Source organism: Amia ocellicauda, chromosome 5 (genome assembly GCF_036373705.1).
Source record: "Amia ocellicauda isolate fAmiCal2 chromosome 5, fAmiCal2.hap1, whole genome shotgun sequence".
Classification (NCBI taxonomy): Eukaryota; Metazoa; Chordata; class Actinopteri; order Amiiformes; family Amiidae; genus Amia; species Amia ocellicauda.
Genome location: NC_089854.1, coordinates 36,562,713 through 36,584,249, shown reverse-complemented (window position 1 = coordinate 36,584,249; position 21,537 = coordinate 36,562,713). Strand labels below are relative to the sequence as shown.

The window sequence follows — 21,537 nt, the reverse complement described above, 5'->3', positions numbered from 1 at the left end:
TTAACTGGAGGTCTGGTTGAAATTAGAAAGACTTACCCCTCAGACCCCATCATAGTTACAAAAAGGAACAGCACCAAGAGCTGTACCCTTGTTGTGATTTGTATGGCCAATGCTGAGGTGTATGAAGAAAGGAGAAAGAAGCCTGGCATGAGGAAAAGTGTTCCCCTTTCACAGGTATCACTGCTGCTTAGGAAATACAGAAGCTAAGAAGAGGGTATAACTGTTTGGCAAAAGACTGCCTAACAGGGACCACCATGTACACAACATTTAAACCAGGAAGTGGATCAGCCATGTGGTACTCTTCTTTAGCTTTTGTAAAAACAGTGTCCCTTTCTACAGAGACTTACAGAATGCTTTGATCTGCCAAATGTTTCTTAATGAAAAGGCATAAGACAGCCGACATTTCTTCCTGCTCTTGTGTTGTTGCATTTCTTCTTGTGATGTAATATCCAGGATGCAATGAGTTAAAAAAGAAGTGCAGGGTAAGCTCCATCTCTGAGCATCAGTCTCAAACCAACTGATCATTGAGCAAGGAGACAAAAGTCAGTCAACATTGCATAGCCTCAGCAATAGTGTTTTCCTTCAGTGAAATCTTCCTACAAAACAACTCCCAGTGCTGCCAGCTCAAACGCCATGTCTGTAGTGCCAAGTTGCCAGGCGTTCCCCCCTGCCAGTAGTACCTCAGTGATACCCGCTTACAATGAAATTAGTTTCTTGTCCCCCAGGGGTCCTCAGCTGGTTATTAGCCTATACCTTAAATGAGAATATATGTACACACGCTTCATTAAAGAATCTCAGTGACAGTCAGATGTCAGATGCCTCATTCGATTAATTTTGTGTTTGTCCCTCATTTTTGTACATTTTTTTTGTTTTACTTGGGAGGGGAGATGTGATAATTTATTTTATTTTATTTTCCGCCTGCTCCGAGGTCTGAATTATTGGCAAGGTGAGGAGATAAGTGACTCATCTTGCAGAGTTCTTGGCAGTCTATTAGGATACAGGCAGGCAGGTCATTGCCATGGGGATCTTTGGCAGCGCTGACTCAAGCAGACAGAAAGGATATTAGATTCTTAGATAACGGCATGGTTTTGACCCACTGCTCAACAGTTCATCGCCTTTTGCAGTGCACATTAGCCTCATATGAAGGCTCTGTGTGCGTCTTGATAGCAGGCCCTGTCGGCAGAATTGTTTTCCTTATGAGGGGAGAGTCCCATTTCTTAATGCAATACATTTCTGTAGCCTTTCCCAGTCGCATTATATCCCTGGTTCATCGTAAAACAAATGTGGTAATTTCACGGCCACTGAATATTAGTGTCTTCTTTGTGCTGTTGATTCATTTGTGAGAATGGACATATAAACTGGCTCTAGTTTAAAGCTGTAGTATACTGTTACAGTGGATTTCCCTCAGAATAGCCATCACTTTAAACACTGTAAAGTTTGGGAAGTTGCTCCCCAATCAAATAAATAAATTAAATTGCATTACAATTTTGCCTGACTTCTTTCTACCATGTTGTTTTCAGTTGTTATAGAAGGATTGAATGTGAATGTGACCAGCAGCTGACAGGATGTGACTTAATACAGTGTCAGGACTGATTTGTCTTAACGTCTCCGGGGAGTTATTTAACTGATGCGCATTAGCATAAGGAAAATATGGCTCACTTTGGGAGCATGCCTACAAATACATTTCGTCGCTGAAAAAAAAACCAATATTAATCATACGTGCAGCGGATTGTACTTCCTAGGGCTTTTAAGAAAATAAACTTGAATTGAAAAGAGATCTAGTAGACTATTAATGGGCGGTAAATGTACAGTTTCCATCCGGCTTTAGAATATGTTTGTTTTATGCTTTGCTACCACTTGTTATTATGCGCATACAGTTACAGTTTGGAGTTTTTCATTTCCTTTATATAAAACAATGTTATTGATTGAATAATTTAGTTAAATACGTTGTACATTCAACTTGTACTTCACTATGAGAAATCTGTTTTAACTCTGTAGTTAGTTAAGTCAAGTGGAAACTGTATAGAGTTTTCTAGGCTGCATCAGGGTTCAAGAAACCCTCAGCAAACACACAGACAGCATCATTGATACATATTAATAACTTAATTGGACATTATTAATTACACTGAATAAATCACTGGACATCATTCTTGCAGAGGAAGTTGCGAATGCTTCCGGCTGCAGCTGTACAGTAAGGGTGCTGTGTAGAGTCAGAGCAGGGCAGGTAGAAACAGAAACACACGGGGAGCCGGTGAACCAGGCGGTCAGATCCGCCTCTCCTCCTGCCATTGCGTAGCTGCAGCCACTGAAGCGTAGTACAGTGCAGCCTCTTGTTTGCTAGAATTAATCAGGTAATTTAAAACGGCTTTATCTGTGGCCATGCTTGTGTATCCCACGGGGGCTCCCTCCCGAAGGCAGCAGAAAGGGATTCAATTTCCATGTTGCAGCTTCTGCTGGGAATAGAGATTCATTTCCACCTCATGTATGGCATCCCATTATAGACCTCCAGCCACTGCACAGAAAAGGCACATTCTTTTTTTTTTTTTGTTAAAACCTTCTAGCCACTATGTTAGATGAATAGGCTTTGTGTTCAGAAGAGCTTTACCAATTTAAATAATGAAAGAAATGTGCCCTGGAAAACGAGCAAGGGCTATTAAACTGCTTGGCCTCTAATCTAAATCTAAGGAGATTTTGAAATTTGACAGTTTTCAGCAGGTACCTTCCTATGGGGATCACACATGTAAATGCCCTGCTGCCTTCAGGGGCCCGTGTTACAAAACCCACTAGCAATGTGCACATGTTTTAATACTTTCACATTTTAATTGTTCATGGTCTTCTTATGTGACTTCATTAAACTTAATTACATTGAAATACCTAACTGAAGTCTGCCTTCCATCACTGGAAGATTAACAGGAGTAGTTTAATTAAGGGTGATGCAGAAGACAAATGTTCAGCTGTTTTCTTTATAATTACAGACATTGTGTTGCACTTCAAAGAATATTGTGAGTTCCCATTCTTCATTCGTACTTTTCAAGGTATCAAGGTAGGCTGTAGTCAATCAGTGGCCGGGACCCCAGAGTTAGGATCAGGTTGTTCCCCTGTTTGTTTCTTCACAATTTCACTTTGTTTCTCTCTTCTCTTACAGCCCCTGAGGTGTTGGCTCAGAAGCCCTACAGCAAAGCAGTTGACTGTTGGTCCATTGGTGTCATAGCTTACATTCTGTGAGTAAACTTTCGATTTGCATCCTGTGACACACTACCGATTCCTAAAATGGAAGTATTTCCTTTTATACACACTTTCTGGTCACATAATTATGTAGATTGCTACATTAGCTGATGTTTTCTGTATCTCTCATATGCAACCACAGTACAGTTGTATTCTTTGGTGACCCACACGGTTTTATATTTAAACAACAAAAAAACTGTAAATGTCTTAGTAATAAGGCCAGCAGGAAATGTTTTTCTCCCTTTGTCATAATTATATCAGGACTGTGCATAGAAGAAACTTGACACAGATGGTCAAAAGGCCAGTTACTTCCTAATAGTGATGCGGTCGCTAAGGGGCTGGGATGCTGGAGTGTTCCTGCTGTTTGTAACAGACTAAGAAAATTAACACGGTGAAGGTTTTTCACTTGTGGACTGCTCTAAAATTGGGTGCAGATGTTGCCTGACTCCTGTTCTAGTGCTAACCATGTATGGACATTATTTTCTGCTTGTAGTGATTTTAAATGGATTGACTTTTATCCATGTTGAAAAGGAATTTGATATAAAGTATTCCCAGATATTTGCGTCTTTTATGTGCAGGTATGTAGTTTCCTATTGGGAGGCGGATCAAAGTTTTGATTTAATCCCAGTGTTAGTTGGAAATAAGAAGTAAGAAAATACTGTTCTTTAAATCTATGTATTTATCAATTAGAGTGTTCGAGAGCATTGATTCAGACAGTAATGATTCTGCTGGGGAATCAGGATAACAGCTTTTCATTACATTTCTTTCCATGTATGCAATGAAAGCTGAATTGACCATTATTACAACTACTGAACAAGTCTTTCATTATTTTCAGATATCTTCTAATGCTGTTGGGTTTCTGCCAAAGCTTATTTCATAGTTTTTAGATTTAATTGATTTCTTCCTATTCTATTTCATTATTTCTGGTGATGCTGTACATTGTGTAGAGATACTTCATGGTTATTTGTTCCTATTTGAATGAGTTGGCATCTCCAGCTAGAATGCAGAGTAGAACTGTCATTTTCCCTGTGGGTGGTGTTAACTCAGTTGGTCTGTTGTGGTGAAGAAGACATGTTTATGGGATGAGAATATACCCAGCCAAGGAAACTCAGAATGACCCTGGGGATTGTTCCAGTAATGGTGCAAGCCCATATGGGATTAATAAAAAAGTTGCAAAAGTTCAACACCTTAGTCCAAGTAAACAAGTGCCATGTGGGCCCCAGGAACAAGAACTGAAACTCGATTAATAGGCCTGGCTAACCTGGCACAGAGAACAGGCCCGGGACCAGAACCTTCACCCTGATGATGTTCCCTGCCAAAAATGTAAACATGCACCCCAAGTGATTTTTTTAATAACCAATTAAATTAAATAATGTAAGTGTTCAAAACATAACAATTTAAGCATTCAATTTAAGCCACATCATTTTTGTACTATGCTGTGTGTAAATCAGTTTAAAAGTAAACTGTGTGTGTGTGTGTGTAGGAGAGGGCTTAATATTATGTGTCAATATTATGATGTCATTCTTTTAGCAACAGTAGCAGTACCTGTGTCAATATTTTGATGCCTGCTTAGTATTAAGAAATTCATACACCGGTTCATATTCTTGCTGAAATCTTTGTTCTGGTGTAATAGATCAACAGGGGAGGGATAAAAAAAGAAACTCATGCACATCTGAAATCTTATAACATCTTATTTACACGGGGTAAAAAAAAGTAAAAATGGAATAGACCATAAACATTTTTTTTAGCAAATCAGAGACGGATCATTGTTTTCAATCTTAGAGAGATCTCCATCAAGGATGCCAGGGTTGAAAGTCAAGTGATTCATGTGTGGAAACAAAAGAACAGCATCCCTGGCCCCAGTATGTCGTTTGTTGTTAACAGTCTTACATCCCTCTCTGTCAAGGAAGAGCAGTGTCGCTTTTGTTCCTCTTCTCAGTTTAACCCTTTCTTCCACGTACTGGAGAAATTAGGGTTTTGAATCACTTCTATACAGGTCGAGGGACATAGTGTTGCAGCCTTTTCTTTCTTGCATGAATTATCATTCAGTGTTTTGTCTGATTGTACAGCAACAAGAAGTGAGAAGTAGATTTTTCAAACACAAAACAAGATCAATACTCATTGCTGTTTCTTATCAGTATTATTTACTGATTATTTACACGCTACATCAGCATGGTCATTGGTGTGTTGATTTACCTACATCCTGTTTACTCCACCAACTATCCTAGGCAACCGTTCACAGATGGCAGACAGTTTTGTGCTGCGGTATTATTTGAGATTTCTCCAAAACCAAATAGCTAAACTGTTCCCCAAAGTCTAAAATAGCCTGGTATGATAAATAGTTTCTAGACGTCTCTCAAAGTACCTAACAAAAGCTTACAACCAGACTGTTAGCACTGATTTGTGGGGGAGTTAATTGGATTAACTAGAAGTGTGTCACAAAGATCTAAGGTAACATTAAAGTTGATGGGGTGATACCAGGAGAACAATTATGACAATGCCCCTGTCAACCATTTCCTACCAAAACTAAATCTGAAAACCCACTTAATCACTATCACATTTACTGCCGTGGAAGGAGAGTGGAATTTCTGTTCACAATCTGTTGTGCTTTGTTTTAATCAAAAATCCCCTTTTTATGTTATTACCATACAGTAGTGTTAAGACCTATGCATTATACACCGATCAGCCATAACATTATGACCACTGACAGGTGAAGTGTATAACTGATAATCTCGTTATCATGGCACCTGTCAGTGGGTGGGATATATTAGGCAAGTGACCATTTTGTCTTCAAAGTTGATGTGTTAGAAGCAGGAAAAATGGGCAGCGTAAGGATCTGAGCGACTTTGACGAGGGCCAAATTGTGATGGCTAGACGACTGCGTCAGAGCATCTCCAAAACTGCAGCTCTTGTGGGGTGTTCCCGGTCTGCAGTGGGCAGTACCTATCAAAAGTGGTCCAAGGAAGGAAAAGCGGTGAACAGGGTCATGGGCGGCCAAGGCTCATTGATGCACGTGGGGAGCGAAGGCTGGCCCGTGTGGTCCGATCCAACAGACGAGCTACTGTAGCTCAAATTGCTGAAAAAGTGAATGCTGGTTCTGATAGAAAGGTGTCAGAACACACAGTGCATCGCAGTTTGTTGCGTATGGGGCTGCGTAGCCGCAGACCAGTCAGGGTGCCCATGCTGACCCCTGTCCACTGCCGAAAGCGCCTACAATGGGCACGTGAGCATCAGAACTGGACCACGGAGCAATGGAAGAAGGTGGCCTGGTCTGATGAATCACGAGTTCAAGGTGTTGACTTGGCCTCCAAATTCCCCAGATCTCAATTCAATCGAGCACCTGTGGGATGTGCTGGACAAACAAGTCCGATCCATGGAGGCCCCACCTCGCAACTTACTGTGCTTAAAGGATCTGCTTCTAACGTCTTGGTGCCAGATACCACAGCACACCTTCAGAGGTCTAGTGGAGTCCATGCCTGGACGGGTCAGGGCTGTTTTGGCGGCTAAAGGGGGACCTACACAATATTAGGCATAATATTGGTCATAATGTTATGGCTGATCGGTGTAAATTGGGCCTTGTGTACAGTTTAAAACGCCACATCATCCAAGATCTGGGGCTCTAGTTACAAAGAGACATCAAGCCATGTTCATGTGGATCCCTACTGATGTCAGTTGGAGTTATCATCTGAGCGAAGGCTTAAATAAGGTCTGATATTTGATGCATTGTAGATGTGTGGAATATTTGATGAATATAGTGGTGTGGAGTAGTGATTGGGGCTCTGAACTCTGGAGCACAGGGTTGTGGGTTCAATCCCAGGTGGGGTGGTGCTGTTGTACCCTTGAGCAAGGTCCTTTACCTAGATTGCTCCAGTAAATGCCCAGCTGTATAAATGGGTAAAATGTGATATATTGTAAGTCACCCTGGGTAAGAGTGTCTGCTAAGAAATTGAGTTATAATATGGGGATAAGGGTTTCAGAAAATTGTTGCGTTAGAAGTGAGAATTATGCATTTGCAAAAATGCAAAAAAGCATTTGTTGACTAACATCATCCATATTTATGCATTACCCAACATTTTATTTCAAAAGTATTTTATGGAGTATTTGATGCCAGGGTTTATTTAGTTAATTATGGGCTTAAAATGTATCAGGCACAGAATTTCCTGTTCGTCAGAGTCTTGGATTATTAAAATAATGTGTTCTACAATACTCTAGCTGTATCTTAACTAACATTGGCTCCCCTAATATGTGAACGTTTCCATGCAAATTTAAATCCTGCAAATCGAAAATTTTGCATGAATTAACTACAGCTTTGCTTTGATAAATTTCACAGCCTTTTCTTTGATCTGCCACTTATTGTAAGAATATAGCATAACAAATAGAGCGAAAGTTTCTAGCTGTTTTCAAGTGAGAGAGAGGCTGGATTTCCAGGTGGCCTTAAGACCCTGCACTCTTGCAAAGCTATATATGGACAAGAGCAGGTGAAGCAAAGTTTAAGAATCTAATTATATTTCCAAACTGGACGAGAGCCTGGTAAGGCAGACTTTTCCACTGAGCATTGATCCAGTCCATCCCTCTTAGTCCGACTTATTCAAGCAAAATACTGCATGCCTGTGAGATTTGTAAAGTAATTCTGTTTCTCTGTGCTATTAAGATTTATTTATCTCTTGTGACCAAAATTCTACCAGCAGACTGCAGAGAACAAAACATTCTTCTGTACGTGGGGTACACAAGGGAGGATGTAGTTTAAGAAAAATAAACCGATACGTCAATCAGTTCAATCACAAAAACTATGATTATATGAGTCAATGCACACTATTGTAGATGTATGAAGTTTTTAATTTTGTCACAAACCCCAAATATTTGAGTGTGTTTACTTTGCTTGTTCTCTACTATTGTCAGGCTTCCACAACTACTGCATTAAAACCTCTCAACTGAAGCTGTACTCTTCTATGAATTAGCATTTTATGGCTCATTAAACCTACTTCGGGGGTGAAGATTGCTTTTGTAGTCAGGCAAAATAATTGATAACTGTTTCACAACTGACTGAAGTTGAAATCTTTCAACTTGGACTGATTGTGTAAACATAAAAGCACATATCCAATACTGTGGCATTCATGCATAAAATTGTATTTCTCTACAAAAGTACCGCACTGGGAAAAAAAGCTAGTTTGCATGTTTATTGGGAAAAACATGATCATAACACCATTTTCCTTTATTACTCATGAATACTGTAAATTAAGAGAAATACAACAACACTACACTTATACTAAAACTTTAAATTGTGTTTTGTTTGTTTATTTCTAACTTTTCTGTGTTGTCTTCATGTTTTTGTTTAGTATTTTCATGCTTTTTTGTGTATGCTTTTGTGTTTATTTCTACATGACGAATTAGCTCAAGAATACATATGAAAAAATGGCATAATAACTGCAAGTAGTTACAACACAACTTCTCACTTACAGCCTTGATTCGCACTAGTTACCACTGAAACAAGGGTAATGCTAAATACAGGCTTCAAATCTAGTTTTAGGGTATTTTTGTTTTGAGGTATTTGTCTAGACTTTGAGGATGCGTTTTATAATTTTTTGCACCATTAGCAAAACTTCCCCTTACTCTACAGTCTACGGCTGCGGCAGATCTTTGCACTGTTATGTGATTATATGATCTGGAGCAGGCTTATTCCTTCCCACCGAGCTCCCTTGCAGGCTCAGCCATCACACAGCCCTGCAGTGACACAGTGTTTTCCCCAGCTATGGACGCTGTGTGGAGCAATAGCCCTGACATTAGCATTAACTGGACCAGTTAGATCTTCCCAATGGCTCACTGACATCGCATATAGGACAGGACAGCCAGTTCATATCTTAACCATCTTTCCAAAAGGATTATGTTTATAAATACCTCCATTCCCGAAAGCTCTTTTTTTTTCAATTATGTTTAAAAATTAAGTTGAAATAAATAAATAAATCATGGTGCACACATAAATTATCACAGATTAAGCCTCGTATTCATAAACATCATTATAAATCCACCACAGCTTTTAACAAAAAGTACCCCCATCCCCAAATGCTAAAAAAATTAAGTATTTGATTTAATTTTGTCAGCTTAAATTATTGCCTTGAATGGTTTTATGAGACACTTCTCACTTCTGTGTTCTTCTTTTTTAAGAAAAACTGGGTGATGACAGTAAAGGTTTTATGTATATGGCATACATTTCCTCAGTTCGTGTCTATTCTAGCTGTCCAGCAATGGCCTGTCATCCCTCCAGGGTGAACCCTGCCTTATGCCCTGTGCCCAGGCCACTGTTTTCCTTGGGAAGTGCTGATTAAAGATGGATGGACGGATGGATGGATGGAGGTCTATTCTATTTTTTAATTTAGTGACATTATCCTTTTTTTCCCCAGGTTGTGTGGTTACCCTCCATTCTACGATGAAAATGATTCCAAGCTGTTTGAACAGATTTTAAAGGCAGAGTACGAGTTTGATGCTCCATATTGGGATGACATATCGGATTCTGGTGAGCACCCCTCTCCTTGAGAGAGGACACGCAACACACTGGGCAGTTCACATCAAGAGAATTTCTAGTGTACTTTGTGGATAGTAATTGAGCAGCACTGGGAACCTGTGAATAGAAAGGAAAATGAATGCCTAATTATCATGACTGTTCTCTTCTGTAGCTGCTTCTGCTAATCCAGGGTGGCAGTTTGAATGTTGTGTGTTGCTTTGCATGTTAAAAATGAAAATCACCACTTATCTGCCCCAGCTTGAAACTCTGGACACTGGTTATTAACATTACATCCACTAACGACATAATACTCCAACAGAAGTTTCCATTTTGAACTTAAAGAAAGTTCTTTACATACTTTACATATTTCCTTTCTCTGTTGTAGTGGAACAGTGTGAGACAAATGTGGATCTTGCAGTATTAAAATTATACCGAAAAATTTCTCAAAAATTCTAACTAAAAGCCCCTGTCTCGGATTGTGTGTATAGCTGGATAGCTAGCTAGATAGATAGATAGATAGATAGATAGATAGATAGATAGCTATACAGATGGATAGTTAGGTAGATAGTTCAAAAAACAAAAACACTGTACACCAATCCACAAAATCATTAACACAGCAACAACCCCAAACCCTATCATCCCCCACCCCACCCACCTTCCACCAACTACTAAAAGCAACAGTATAAAAGTCGCAATCTTATACATAAAAGCACATAACACAGCAACCAATACAAAATTGTCAAGAATAATGCCCCCCCACCCCAGATAGATAGAGATATAGGTTTTGGTTAAATAAGAACTTCATTCACAATTTCAAGAAAACAATAACATTGTACACCTATCCACTAAATCATTAACACTGCAACAACCTAGGTAAATAGATAGATAGAATCCATGTGTCCCATGGGTTCAGTGTAATAGAAACCTCCTGTGCTGTGAGGCAGTGGGCCTCACAATCAAGAATTCGACAGTGTGTAAAGCCTGTTTGGAAGAGGTCCCAGAGACCATGAACTTCCCTGTGCTTTTCAACACCATGGGCTCCATGTGCTCTGGGGTCTGGTGATGATCTGTACTGAAGTCAGAGCTAAAAGAATTCCCTGCATTTCTGGAGAAGGCAGAGAAGGCTGCTGATTTACACCCTCCAGATTTCCACACATTTGCAATGGCATCGTGAATACCTCAGGCTTGGAAAGCGGGCTCAATGCCAGCAACTAGCACATCCAAAACAGCAGGACCAATTGGTAGCTTTCAGTGCCAGTAAACTGCCAGTAAAGAAAGAGCATTAAGCAACCCCTGTGCTTACAGGAAGGTGAGCTGATGAATCAGAAAGGCATGCAATAAACAGATCTGGATCAAGAAGGGGGCACAGAGCTGAGTCCTATTTTTTAAGCCAGGACTTTGGGGGAAAAAAATGAATTAATCTTTCCATGTAACACTGTCAATCCCTCCACTATGCCTAGGGCGCTTCTGTGAAGAATATAACATTTTGCTTCCCTGGTGCACAAATAAGATACAACATTCTGGACCCATTCATGGCTCTACTCCATTCGGGTATCATTAAAAAGAAAAAGAACAGTATATTTATATAGTTTTTTTTTATTAAGTAATTAAAAATACGGCAGTCTAATGTTTTTTTTTATATAGGTGTATAAAAAATGATGCCAGACAACTTTGTCAGGAGGAGGTATGGTTGTTTCTGCGCAAAATTTTCCACCTTACTGACTGCTGATAACAGGCAGACAGTTATTGACAAACATGCTTTAGTTTCTGTATTTTTCCTGCTTTGGGTCTGTACAGTGTGTATCAGTGTATCCTCCACTGAGAGTATATCAACTCCAGCTCAGTTTTTACATTCCAATGTGTACAAAATATGAAATAGAGGACAGACTGGTGGCCTATCTCTTCAGTTTTATCTGGATATTCAAGGACTGACAGTGACTAATGTGTATATGTTTTCTAGCTAAAGATTTCATTAGCAGTTTGATGGAGAAGGATCCCAATAAGCGGTACACATGTGAGCAGGCTCTGCGACACCCCTGGTGAGTAAATGTCTGGAGCCATGCTTGAATACGCTCTTCCTGTTAGCAGTGCTCACCAGTTACTGAGGTGACTGTCTTAGGTGAAAGACAAATACGTACCAGAATCAGTATCCTTTAATTAAATCTCAGCTTAGATTGCAGATATTGGATTCATACTTAAATTGGACACCAATGACCGCTAGAGTCCTGTATAAATACTTGCTGAAGTAAAGCAGAACAGGGAGTCATCCGAATGGGAGGAAGTGACATGCCAGCAATGGGAGCACATGCCATAGCACTGACTATATATTGACAACAGGGAAAGAACCAGCTGTGAAGTATAATTTATTTGAATAATAATACTAGGTAATAATAACCCAGGACAACACTTAATGTATCAGATGCCAGGGTCATCATTTAAATATACACCGATCAGCCATAACATTATGTATGCAAATTGCTGAAAAAGTGAATGCTGGTTCTGATAGAAAGGTGTCAGAACACACAGTGCATCGCAGTTTGTTGCGTATGGGGCTGCGTAGCCGCAGACCAGTCAGGGTGCCCATGCTGACCCCTGTTCACTGCCGAAAGCGCCTACAATGGGCATGTGAACATCAGAACTGGACCACGGAGCAATGGAAGAAGGTGGCCTGGTCTGATGAATCACGAGTTCAAGGTGTTGACTTGGCCTCCAAATTCCCCAGATCTCAATCCAATCGAGCATCTGTGGGATGTGCTGGACAAACAAGTCTGATCCATGGAGGCCCCACCTCGCAACTTACAGGACTTAAAGGATCTGCTGCTAACGTCTTGGTGCCAGATACCACAGCACACCTTCAGAGGTCTAGTGGAGTCCATGCCTCGACGGGTCAGGGCTGTTTTGCGGGCACACAATATTAGGCAGGTGGTCATAATGTTATGGCTGATCGGTGTATATTATCAGTGTTTAACGTTAGATCATGTAGTGTTGAAAACTACAAGAGGCACAACTAACAATATTAGGATACCAATCCATGACAATGGAGTATTATTTTAATAGCATCACCGTCTTTCCATTCAATCAGTCCTGGCTCCTTGAACCCTGCCTGTTATTGATTTGGCTTCATCATTTCCTCTTGTGTGCCTTTCACATAAAAAACATCTGCCTGGGAAAGTAAAAATTGGCCCTTCTGCAAACAGCCCATTAGTGTAAGCAAGACTGGATGAAAATGTACTTAGTTCACTTTGCTTTGACATTTAACAACACAATGCTAGTAACAGCCGGCCAAAATAACACTACACTGAACACGAACTCTGATCACATTGCACATAACATAGTGACACACGCACGGCTGCCAAAGCCCTAAATAGATACGATCACAACTATAATTGAGACTGAAAATATTTGAATCCAATATGCCAGATAGCACCAGTGCAGCATAAATGTATAGACCCCTACATTGTGGGGGAGTGCCTTTTCTCTCTGGGACCACACATAACACTCGTAACACATGAGTGGGGTTAATAGTTTTGTAGACCTGCTGCTGATGTTATAAAAGTCAGCAAGACGCGTACACATTGTGGAAGAGATGAGTAATCCTGATCTGACAGTTTTGCCAACCATTCCTAGCACTGGGAGTTGGTATCTTTGGACTCTCTCTACAGGGATTGTTCACTCAATACACACAGGTGCTTTTTCAACACTTATATTACAACACTGAAGTGCTCTTGACATTTTAAGCATCGATTATGCTGCAGGTGTAAAGTATTTCTAATTTTGTGATATGGATACTAAAATAATAATGGCAGTTATTTGCTCTGATGATTTTAAGATTACAAAAAATAATAATCAGGTGAGTTTCTGAGGTTTTAGTGGTCCTGCATTGGATGTATGCAAGTACTGTCCTATAAATGTAACATCAGCGTGTATTGTAATGTTCACTGTTGACCGTGTGTGTCTGTTGACCTTCAGGATTGCTGGAGACACGGCTCTGTGCAAGAATATACACGAGTCCGTGAGTCGCCAGATTCGGAAGAACTTCGCAAAAAGCAAATGGAGGGTGAGTGACTGCTGCTGGGAGGATTTCACTGAGAAATAACAGAGAAAGCAATACTGACGCAGCGACGGGGGCCTCCTACGTGCACTCACTTCTGGAGGTCATACTGTGTGCCCTGTCGTACACAACAACAAGCAAAAACATGTTAGACCTTATTTTACATTTTTGCTATTACTCCAGATGTATTATTTCACTAAACAAAAGCACTTGCAGATAATTCCATCTGTACTCTCTCAACAATGGGAAAGTATTTGTCACCACTCTGAAGTTAGAATATACTAGAAACTTGTTAATGCGAGAGACAATAGGAATTGACATCTTCATCCCAATGGTTTAAAATGTCGACCTACCTGCAGATCCATATTACAGGCTTCTACCCTATTGTGATTTTTTTTATATTCATAGCCAATAGAAAGTGCCTTGGGAAACCTGCCTTGGGTGCAGGTGTGTCATTTGTGATTCATTTTGTTTTGGTCTCGGCCAACGTGTGAGCAGAGCGAGTCAGAGCTGCAGTTGTCCCTATTCATATGGTGACTTACATCCAGTCATGTCTTTATTTGCAGCAAGCCTTCAATGCCACCGCTGTGGTCAGACACATGAGGAGACTGCACCTGGGCAGCAGTATAGAGGGGTCACAACACCAGAACGCCGTGACCACCCCCCACCTCAACAGCCCTCCGACCGACACAATGACTCGCAAGGACTGTAAGTGCCCTCTGTACATTGGCAGTCTTAGCCATTCCTAACAATTTAATTTGTGTGTGACAGTTTGCTTTTTAATAGCTGCCGGTGGGAGTCCATCTACATAACCTAAATTGCATAAACCGGCAAAGCATGTCATTAAGACAGAGATATGTTTCTCAATGTGTTTTTGGGTTCTTTTTCACTTTCATAACTGCATAGTTACAAAGAACAAATATGAGTCAATCAATTAGTCTTTGTAGTTATAATAACTGGAGTGTGTTCGAGACTGGAATATAGATGTTCTTTTAGACTCAGAGCTGAGGGTTGTAAACATTTCCATACCGAATGCCCCCCCGTAGTGATTGCTTTTCCTCCCAGCCCAACCCAGTCTCTCTCTTGTTCATTCCTCCCTGGGCAGGCATGTCCCCCTCCGCTCCCTGCAGCCTGGTGTCGGCAGCCTCCTCCCCCTCCCCAGTGGGAGGAGAGCACAGGCCCCGGCCGTCCACAGTCACCACAGTGCACACCGGGAGCAAGTGATGCCCAGCCCTGCAGGGAGCCACGTGGGAGGCCACGGCGCTGTGAGCGGTGCCCCTGCTTTCTCTCGGAGGTCCCACGCTGTCAGCTGCACTGACACCTGGGAAGACGGGAAGAGCAGAAGGGTTTTTATGGCCATATTTTATACTGCAACTACTGGAGAGTCTCATTTATCATGGAACGTGCATTGAACTGTATCATAATGAATTTTATCACTATCCAGCTCTTTGCATATTCTGGTTAAATAGGGGGGATGCTGTTTGTATGATTTTGATCGTTATTTTTGCTATTGTGTTTTTTTTCTCTGTTTGTTTGTTTGTTTGTTTGTTTGTTTGTTTCAGTCTTGATTACCAAGTTCTACAGTGTCACGTTTTGGTAGATTGTGGTTTGGGGTTTTGTACGTTTTCAACGCTGATCTATGTGCACATGACAAAAAGTGCTTTAAGGATTTAAGAAAACTGGAGGGGTATTTTCTCAAGTAATTACTTGAAGTAGCTTTTGACAAGTTAAGACAGATGTAACTCCTAGATAAAGCTACACTTGTATGTTTGTGTTATCATTGATTTGCCAGGTGGTTTTAGATTGTAAGCAGCTTACATCCCACAATGGGGTTATAGCATTGTAAAAATTTGCATATTTGTTAATTGAAACGGTAACATGTTTCATTATTTTCTTAAATTAAAAAAAACTTTTGTAAATCATTAAGAAAATATAATATTCATATAATTATGTTTTTAGAATTAAGTTTCTGAAGTCAGCTTTTGAATAGAGGAACGATTTAAGATGACACGTTAGTCTTAGGAAAAAAAAAAGCCTATAGATCCACTTATCCTAAGCTTATTTAAGATCCTGTATTAACTTGTAAAGTCCTCTTTTGTGTTTTTCTGAAATATCATAGATTGTGTTTGAACTGCTAGTTCTCAGGGAAATTGGTAACTATAATTGGGTTCAAGATGTTAGACCTAATATACAATTGGAAAATCCAGTATTATGTATGTACTCTAACTGATACAATATCTAAATTGGGCGGACTGTGAGTAAAGTTACTCGGGTTTTATCATCTTTTCTTTTTGTTAGTCTTGCCTCAGTGTCATCTCACTTAAACTTGAAAGTGATAACAAAAAGGTACAAAAGATGAACTAATTTATACTTAAGTGCCATTGGTGCGTTTTGGTTTCAGAAGACCATATTCATAAAACGTTTACTGATGAGCTAAATTGACACCTGAAACCAATAAATAAGATGGTGAAGAGTCACATCAGACTGTCAGAGCGCTAAACTGAGTTAACAAAAGCATATGAAATGCACTGTTTTTCATTGTGTACCATTTGTGTTTTGTTTTTCATCTTTTACTAAACGTGAACATTTTATGAATATGGCTTGAATATTTTATTTTGAAATGCTGTAATACAATTTCTTAAAAGTATATATATATCACCAGGTCTGGAGGAAATGTTAAAAACTGAAAACACAAATAACTGTTAGTTATCCTCGATGTAGTTTACCCAAAAGAAAGCAAGGTGCCAATGATAGTGTTGCACAGTGACCTTTTACTGAAAACTCTTTGACTCGAATGACACTTGAGCACATACATACAATCTGCGTTTGTTGTTACCTTTCAGTTCTACCTGCAAGTACGGCTTTACCAGCACCTATGCACAAAATGTTATTTGCATTTTCTTTCATATTTCCTTTAGTGTACAAGCCTTAGTGAGCATCAGGCCAATAAGGCTGGCTTTGCAAACTCACATACAACCTAACATCAGACTTCATCACTCATTTAGCCCCTTCATCTCCTTCATAATGGAAACATTATGTCATACCTGGATGCATTTCACATTGTACAAATTCCACCGTGACATTTTTTACATTTTAACAAATGTTCCTTTTCCCACAAAACAGAAGACATCTTATTGTGTTTTTCTTTCACAAAACTGTATTTAATTGCAAACAAAAATGTATTAAAATAATATAGATAGATAAATGTTGGTTTTAGGCATTACAAATAATTGGGTTATTAAATAAACATAAATCTCAAATGCCCCTGAATGTAACTTTAAAAATAGTAATCTAGTTTTACTTTAAGGAATAATTTCTACTTCATTAAATCCTGATTCTTGACATCACTGAAGGATGTTGTTGCAGACGTTTTCTGAGCCTCCTTCACTGCTTCAGTCTGTTCTGAGGTACATGACCAAAATTGGTAATCCAGTTCTGCTGCACCTTAGAATAGATTAGCCCAACCTCTTTGCTTACTTTTGCCTTTCCTTTTCTCTTTCCTTTTTTCTTTTTCTTTCTTTCTGTTTGTTTATTTGTTTCTCTCGTTGTTTTAAACAACCATGAGAACTGTCAGTACACTTATTTTTTTAAGTTAGAGCTGTAATCTGCACCGAGCAGGCAATATGTTTGGTGTAGTGGGCATCGCACAGATATGTTCATCTGACGAAACAATCAAAGCTGTACAATATTGTGTGGTTGAACTGAATAAATTCTGTGGTTGGCAGAGACCGCAAGAGCTGCATTTTCTGAAGACATTTTTTCTTTAAAGGACAACCTAACTCTTCCTCTATTTATTTATTTTCTCTTTTATTTGATACTCTTTTACTTTCAAATATTACTTTTGTTTGTTATGTAGTCAATTTTCATAAAAATGAAGATGGCAATCCTTCAAATGAAGTTGTGCCTCGAGTTCGTACTCCATATTTATTGAATTTATCTTCTTATCAAATAGAGAAGAGGTTAATGTAGAGAACATTAATCAGCCAAAGGATTGTCAGTCAATATTATGGCTCTTAGAAGATTGTTCAGTGACATTTCTCTTTCTATTAATTATCTACCTTTTAAGCAGATGGTGTTGTTAGTGCACATCCAAGAAGAGCACCCAGTGAATACATATGTCAAGGTGTGATTAACCCTTAGTTGACTTCTACATATTCAAAATAGTCATATCTTTTGTTCTTTATATATGAATGGATTTCTTCCATAAAAATTGGAGAGACAGACAGAAAGACATGCATTTATAGTAAACATTTAGCTTAACTGCAAAAAACTATTTAAACCATCATTAAATGTTTTAAAGAACTGATTTTTCATATCCAATTTAAAATTGTCCCCATGTTTGAATTGCTTGATTATGTATGTATGTAACTAAATATTGAAAATCATCTTTTGTTACTCATAGCTTTCTGGTAAGTCTTTAACACAGGGGGATGACAGTGTGCACAAGTGTGGGAAATCCCAGAGGAATGTAAAGGTGATCAGTATAAGTATTAGTACAGGTCTGGGGTTATGGTGGCTATATATATATGTATATAGGGTAGGCCGTGTCACAGGGATGCTTTGCATGAAAAGTTCACTGCACCACACCAGCTGATGAGACTGTGCCGCTTAATGTTTTGCATACAATTAATTCTGATACCTTGTGGAAGTTTCCTTAGACTTTTCTGAACTGCTGTGCAATAGTATAAATTAATTACTGACTTACACCTTTTAAGGTCGATGGAGGACCCATTTTTGTTCATTTCAACCAACTGCTCAGTTAGCGGTGGCCTCATCAGCCCTTCTGACCAGGCACTTGAATGTGTCCGTGTCAAATTCACCTAACGATTATCAGGGTGTTATATTTTGTAGCTTCTATGCAGAGCACCATGCGAGCCTGACACGACGAGCATTACAGAAGTAATGTGTTGTATTTCCTTGCTTTCCAGTACATACCAGCAGCCCGTGTGTAATCCATGTTATGCCACCATTTTTCTGTTACACTTCTTCTGAGGAAGGAAAAGAAAAAGAACAGCTGAGGGTGCTTTTGTTACAATGGTGTGTTGAATGGAACTGTTCATTTAAAATAAGTACTATACAGTTGTTTAATACCAATGTACTGACAGCCATGAAGTGTGTTTGAAGCGTACTTGCTTTGTTCTCATTTAAAAGCTTCTTGCCGGTCATTCCGCACAGTGTAAATGACCTAGCGCCTGTGTTGTATTAAAGACAGCCTCAGAGATCACTGAAAACTAGACAACCAAAAGCAGTTTTTTGGTCACCATTAGACAAACAGAACTTGTCTTCAAGAACTTACTGGCCAAATATGCCATCAAAGAAACTGTCCCAGAACACTCCGAAGCCCTGGTTTGATGTTATTTCCATCCTGTGTTTTTCTGTATCTGCACATTTCTGTCTGGGATGATTTGATAAGAGGAGGGAAAATTATCTTCATCTCCATTGCTTGCTCATTCTTGTCCCCTTCATGCCAACACAAGCATACACACATCTACCCTTTGGCACATCTTCCAAATGCATCTCATTTGTTTTTAAGATTGGTAGTGTGGTGGTGGCACCCTAAACCACTTTGTATCAATCCAGGTTGTTATTTGGTCATCTTTAAACTATTCATTTAGCCCCAATGTTTGTTTGACAGAAGTATATCTGCTTATATTGCATTCCTTTCTTCCCCATGGGTTACCTGTAGTTCACATTAGTTTTACACAACAAGCAAGAGAGAGAGAGATAGATAGAAACAGCTTTATTTTTGGCAGAAGTGAAACAGGTCTGATTACAATCACTGATGTCAACTTTAATTGCTAACCAAAGACAAATGTCGTGAATTTTAAAAAGTATTTGGTATCTGTTGAATTGTTGTCCCTGAATACCAATTGATTTCCCTATTCTAACACATTGCAGGGTTTTGTTGTGTGAACACTAAGGGCTGGCTTGAAATGGCAATCTTAACTAAATGACCTGAAGAAAACTCAAGAGGTGCACACAGCTGGTGTGTGTGTTTTTTTGTTTTTTTTTTAATCAGAGCTGAAACAAAACTATTTAAACAAATGCATGAGTGCATGAGCCCATATGAGAACTCCTGAATTATAGAGAATTTGCCACAGTCTTAATATTGTACATTCCAGACCAAGACACTGTTTTCTTGTTTTTTTAAATTTTAATTGCAACTGCTTTGTGTTGTTCCTATGTATACACAAATGGGACTGCTGATTAGACGAACACCAGCGCTCACATGTTACCTTCCATCATTAAATGTGTTGTCTGAGACTATTTAATTTAATAGTCTTTTGGATTTCATACAGTAAGTTCTGTCTGTTGGGTTTTATTTCCATGTTTTTCTGAAAATAAATCATGTGTTGATTAATGTTGTAAATCTGTCCAAACTGTGTTTCCAAAAACTAACCTTCAAGAATGACATTTGTATGAATGTTTGTCAGCATGACAAGAGCAGACTGTACTGTACCTGATGGCAGATCTGTGTCCAGTGAATACCACTTCAACCACCCTCTCAATTGTGTTTCACTGCATTGCTACTGTACAGATGGAGCCCATCTTTGCTTTTTTATTATCTTTTTAATTATGAGCTCAAAATAACTAGTATGCTTACTAAAATGTATCTCCTAATACTGTTAAAATCCGCTAGATATAACAGCAAAGCAAACATGCAACCTTATTATTATTATTGTTGTTATTGTTATTATTATTGTTGTTATTATTATAATAATTATTATTATTACTGTTTCAGTTTGTTATTCATTCTTAGTACCAAAGATGACTAAGAATTATAGAAATTAATGTATCCATCCTTTTTCTCTTCAAGGATAAGAACATGTTTATTTATCAGGCCAACACACATAGAGTTCTTGGTTAAAATTGAAATGTTTAAATTTTGTTTGGACATTTGATTGGTCCAAATATTCCCTGCTATTGTCACAAAATAAATTCCATTGAATCAGGCTTCTTCCAAGGGCATTTGAAATGCTTGTTATGATTACTAAGGAATAGTGGGTGAATTAGGCCCATTTGCTTTTCAACAATCTCATGACGTGAGCATGTTTAAAGTGCTTTATCTTAAAACCAGTGTTGGCATACTTAATATGTATTCATATATATGTATATGTATGTGTATATATATGTATATATATATGTGTATATATATGTATATATAAAATAAAGATCAACACCAACAAAAAACAGAGGTCTTGTCAATGCTACATTTCCATAGCGATACTGTCCAAAACTAAATGAAATGTGAAGTATTTACTCTTTGCATGTAATAAAAAATATCAAATTTTGAAGTGGCATACTAATTTTACTGTGATGTTGCGAATTGTTATGGGGCCTATATAGCAAATGCCTTTGACAATCATGTACACATATCGAGAACTGATATCATAATGAAAAGAAAGCTGATGATTGTTTTTCTCCAATAAATTCAGATTGATCATTACGCCACGCCTTCTTTATTTCCAGTGAGTGGGTTAGATCTCTGCAGTACGGGATCCACACATAGAGTCTGGTAATATTGATTGAGATGAAGCTCTGATGCACTTAGTGATCCTTTATCTCCAACCGCTCTTTTTTAGCCCTCCCTTCATGCGACACTCTCTGCCCTGCTGGGGGTTCCTCTGCAAGCCCCGTCTTCTTAAAATCAAAATCAACATTCTCTGTCCTACGTTACACAAAGGAAAAACTAAAATGTCGTTTTGTGCCCTTACTCTAGGACCAGATGAAATTAGCCAAGTTCTGGGTGGCTTTGTGAATG

The 21,537-nt window shown here is 39.0% G+C and overlaps 1 protein-coding gene across 2 annotated transcripts in view; it reads left to right on the top strand.

Moving 5' to 3' along the window:
* The window catches only part of camk1da (calcium/calmodulin-dependent protein kinase 1Da), a 114,873-nt gene extending 93,651 nt beyond the window's left edge, over window positions 1-21,222 (top strand). For both annotated transcript variants that reach the window (XM_066705032.1, XM_066705033.1), the window contains exons 6-11: window positions 3,146-3,221; window positions 9,624-9,736; window positions 11,685-11,763; window positions 13,694-13,781; window positions 14,342-14,483; window positions 14,881-21,222. In XM_066705032.1, coding sequence (XP_066561129.1) covers window positions 3,146-3,221; window positions 9,624-9,736; window positions 11,685-11,763; window positions 13,694-13,781; window positions 14,342-14,483; window positions 14,881-14,999 — 617 coding nt within the window. In that variant the 3' untranslated portion in view covers window positions 15,000-21,222. The remainder of the gene's footprint in view (window positions 1-3,145; window positions 3,222-9,623; window positions 9,737-11,684; window positions 11,764-13,693; window positions 13,782-14,341; window positions 14,484-14,880) is intronic.
* The last annotated feature ends 315 nt before the right edge of the window (window positions 21,223-21,537 follow it).